The 4,116-nt window shown below is 54.0% G+C and overlaps 1 protein-coding gene across 2 annotated transcripts in view; it reads left to right on the plus strand.

Moving 5' to 3' along the window:
* Positions 1–3,914, plus strand: part of Ifrd2 (interferon related developmental regulator 2) — a 5,126-nt gene extending 1,212 nt beyond the window's left edge. The window contains exons 2-12 of one of the 2 annotated variants that reach the window (XM_031343281.1): positions 1,168–1,287; positions 1,376–1,460; positions 1,565–1,689; positions 1,772–1,929; positions 2,061–2,111; positions 2,197–2,375; positions 2,463–2,568; positions 2,890–3,027; positions 3,353–3,481; positions 3,554–3,649; positions 3,757–3,914. In XM_031343281.1, the coding sequence (XP_031199141.1) occupies positions 1,168–1,287; positions 1,376–1,460; positions 1,565–1,689; positions 1,772–1,929; positions 2,061–2,111; positions 2,197–2,375; positions 2,463–2,568; positions 2,890–3,027; positions 3,353–3,481; positions 3,554–3,649; positions 3,757–3,837 (1,268 nt within the window). In that variant the 3' untranslated portion in view covers positions 3,838–3,914. The remainder of the gene's footprint in view (positions 1–1,167; positions 1,288–1,375; positions 1,461–1,564; positions 1,690–1,771; positions 1,930–2,060; positions 2,112–2,196; positions 2,376–2,462; positions 2,569–2,889; positions 3,028–3,352; positions 3,482–3,553; positions 3,650–3,756) is intronic. The other variant, XM_031343282.1, reaches the window with a different exon arrangement.
* Positions 3,915–4,116: the final 202 nt, after the last annotated feature.

Below are 4,116 nucleotides of genomic sequence, written 5' to 3' on the forward strand. Positions count from 1 at the left end.
TCCTGGAACTCACTCTGTAGACCAGGCTGTCCTCGAACTCAGAAATTCGCCTGCCTCTGCCTCCCAAGGCTGGGATTAATGAACTTTTTCCTACAAGCAGGTAATGGTAGTGGTCCTTAAGATGTAAGGACTCCTACTGTGTCAGAACCTGTCCAAGGCACCTACCATAGAAGCTATCCTATTCACAGCCAGTCCTCAGCCCTGGAGAGAATTCACACATCTCTGTTCCTGTCCTACTGACACTTTGAGAGTCCCTATGTTTACTTCTTCAATTGCTCACACAGTCAAGAGCTTCTAGTCTTCCAAGGCTTAGAAGCACCTACAGTTGGTGGCCTTGAGTGGACCAGTGGAAACTCAGAAAACAATATATTTGAAATACAAAATGCCCACCACACCCACAGGTACCTGGGCCTCTGCTGCTCCAAGAGCTGCTAGCATAGTGGATGTGGTGGCTGTAGCAGAGCCATTGCTAGTCTTTACCTGCTACACCTAAGAGGTGTGCTTCCTTGTGCATACTTTAGAGGCTGGGCAACTGATCAGATTATACCTCTGCTCTAATGAGGACGGGCAGGGGGTGCTAATGGTATAACCCAATGGACAGCACAAGATCTTGGCTCAGTTTAAAGCCCTGAGTCTGTCTAGTCCTATAGCCTGAGCCCTACCCTTTACATTATCCACTTTGACTATAACCTAGAGTGAGCCACAGACCTCGCTGGGACTCATCCCAGTCCCTTCTGCCACTATGTGGTTCCTGCTGTCCTTAAAGCAGACTGTGCCCACCAAGCAGTGATAGCACACACCTTTAATCCCAGCATTTGGGAGGTGGATTTCTGAGTTGGAGGCCAGCCTGGTCTACAGAATGAGTTCCTGGACAGCCGGGGCTATACAGAGAAACTCTGTCTCAAAACAAAACAAACAAACAAACAAACAAAAAACCTCCTGGGGTCCCCACTCACCGAGTCTGCCAGGTTGTCCCTGGGTAGGCCCTCCTGTGTTTTCTAGCAGATAGACTTTCTTCCCCTTTTCCTGCTTCCTAATTCAAGTCCCAGGTGTCCGGCCTTAGTTTGCTCATCTCTGAGATGGGGTAGCATTCATAAAGTTAACTGAGGTGCCCTGGGTCACCCCCTCCCCATGGAAGCTGGTCAGATAGGGATTTTATGTTCCCAGGTGCCAGGAGCAGTGCTCAAGCTGACTCTGGTTCCAGTGAGGACGAAGCAGCCAGCGAGGCCCGGAGCACCACCAGTGACTGCGCCAGCCTTCTCAGCACCGCCGCAGAGGACTGTCTGGGTGAGAGAAGGTTGAAGTTTTGACTGGGGCCCAGTGAGTGCTCCTCTGGACGAGGGCACAATCCAGTGATGACCGGCTGGCTTTGCAGGTGGGGAAGCTGTGGACGAACAGAGCCAGCAGGAAAACCTGGAGGAAAAGCTGAAGGATTACGTGGACTGCCTGACTGACAAGAGGTACCTCTGGCTGCTGGCCAGCTTCTACACTTGGGGCCCTGTTCAGCTGATGACAAATGGAACCAAGGGCGTGTCACCCACACGAACCCTTTTTCACCTCCCAGTGCCAAGACCCGGCAAGGAGCTCTGGAGAGCCTGCGCCTGGCCCTGGCCTCCCGCCTACTTCCGGACTTTTTGCTGGAGCGCAGCCTCACTCTGGCGGATGCCCTGGAAAAGTGCCTTAAGAAAGGTCAAGTCCTGGGCACTTGGGGAACCCTAGCTAGGCAGGTGTTGACGCTTGCTGCATGCGCTAACTGGAAAGCATCCTGTAGGGAAGGGTGAAGAACAGGCCCTGGCTGCTGCTGTGCTAGGCCTGCTCTGTGTGCAGTTGGGCCCTGGACCCAAGGGCGAGGAGCTGTTCCATAGCCTGCAGCCCCTGCTAATCTCGGTGCTCAGTGACAGTACAGCAAGCCCCACTGCCCGGCTCCATGTGAGTATCGCCATGCCGGTCGGTCCCCCGTCCCCAAGCAGTGTGTCGGGTTCTACCTGTCTTCAGATTCTCTAATCATGACGTTCCTGATGTTGACCCATGGTGGCCTAGCTTTGTCCTCTTTCCTACAGTGTGCTTCTGCTCTTGGCTTGGGCTGCTATGTGGCTGCCACCGACATCCAGGTAAGTGGACTTTGGACACACGTGGTAGCGCAGCTTGGCTCAGCGGCTCTGTCTGTGAGCCATACCTGTCTCCCTGTGCTCCTAGGACCTGGTCTCTTGCTTGGCCTGCTTGGAAGGTGTTTTCAGCTGGTCCTGTGGCACGAGTGGCTCTGCTGCTTCTCTGGTTCCTGCCAGCCTACATGGCCTGCTCTGTGCTGCCCTGCAGGCCTGGGCATTGCTGCTCACCATCTGTCCTAGTACCCACATCAGCCATATCGTTGACAGGTAGGGGCTACTGCCTACTGGGAGGGAGAGGGAGTGTGTGAAGGGACCCTCAACCCATACGCGAAGCTTAGCTTGCCCTCTCTGTAGGCAGCTGCCCCGGCTGCCCCAGCTCTTGTCCAGTGAAAGTGTGAACCTGCGGATTGCTGCTGGTGAAGCCATCGCCCTGCTCTTTGAGCTTGCCCGGGACCTTGAGGTGCGAGGGACAGTAGGAGGAGCCCCCTGGCACCAGTGACCATGCCAGGCTGTTTGCAAAGCATGCCACAAACAATCAAGACCCAGCAGTCTGGGGTCATTTGGCAGGGGAGGTGACCCCAACTCTTACACACACGCTATTCATTATAGTGGGGATTCTGAATAGAGGTGAAATGTTGGGGAGAGGCTGAGGAGGGGTTGCGAGAGGAGGAGCCAGGCAGAGAAGAGGAGAGCAGTGAGTGGAAGAAAAGCTTTGGGGAGCACCTGGCTCAGCTCCAGAAGAACTCACGCTTCCACCCATCCCGCCATTGCTTCCATACAGGAGGACTTCATCTATGAGGACATGGAGGCTCTCTGTGGATCTCTGCGCACCCTAGCCACCGACAGCAATAAGTACCGTGCCAAGATTGACCGTAGGCGCCAGCGCTCCATTTTCAGAGCTGTACTGCACTTTGTCGAGGTGTGTATAAGGACATGAGTGTCTCTTAAAAATGTGTCCCCAAGGGTTAGGCGTAGTGGCCCACACCTGTAATCCCAGCACTTAGGAGGCAGGGGCATGCTGGTAAATTCTGGGACAGCTGGGGCTACATAGACCCTGTCTTTCTCTCTCTCTCTCTCTCTCTCTCTCTCTCTCTCTCTGGGGCTATATAGACCCTGTCTCTCTCTCTCCTCTCTCTCTCTCTCTCTCTCTCTCTCTCTCACACACACACACACACACACACACACACAAACACACACACACGCCCCAGGCATGGCAGCCAATCCCAATCACGGGCCCTCTACAGGGTGGTGAATGTGAGGAGGAAACTATCCGCTTTGGACTGGAAGTACTCTACATAGACAGCTGGGCTCGCCACCGCATCTACACAGCCTTCAAAGATGTGTTGGGCTCCGGCATGCACTATCACCTCCAGGTGAGGGGACTCAGGGAGGGTCACTCAGCCTGACTGCTTCAGACTGGCCTTAGCTAATTGCCTTGTTTTCAGAACAATGAGCTCCTCCGTGACATCTTTGGCCTGGGCCCAGTGCTAGTATTGGATGCTGCTGCCCTGAAGGCCTGCAAGATTTCACGTTTTGAAAAGGTTTGTGTCGTGGGCATCTCTATCTTGCATTTTGCTGCCTGCCGGGAGGCCTGGCACTGTGAGTGGCTCTCTCCGTTCACCATGTCCCTTCTTTGCCTCTTCAACAGCACCTGTACAATGCTGCGGCCTTCAAAGCCCGGACCAAGGCCCGGAGTCGTGCAAGGGACAAGCGGGCAGATATCTTGTGAATCAGACTGGCCAACAAGAAGGCTACCCATACCATACCATATTTTTAACAGAAGACAGTGCAAGAACTGGTCCCTGCCAGTAATTGTCACTTTATTTTTTTAATGATGAAACCAAAAATAGACAAATGTGGGAGGGTCAGAGGATCAGGACACTTAGACTCAAGCCCTTTCTTTATATGTGCACTCAGCCCCATGGCTGTGGCCTCTTCCTGTCCTGTCTCAGGTGAAACCAAATGTGTGCTGGTCCTGGAGGTGCCGGGTGGGTGGGCGGGCGGTGAG

Source organism: Mastomys coucha, unplaced genomic scaffold, assembly GCF_008632895.1.
Source record: "Mastomys coucha isolate ucsf_1 unplaced genomic scaffold, UCSF_Mcou_1 pScaffold23, whole genome shotgun sequence".
In the NCBI taxonomy this organism is placed as follows: domain Eukaryota; kingdom Metazoa; phylum Chordata; class Mammalia; order Rodentia; family Muridae; genus Mastomys; species Mastomys coucha.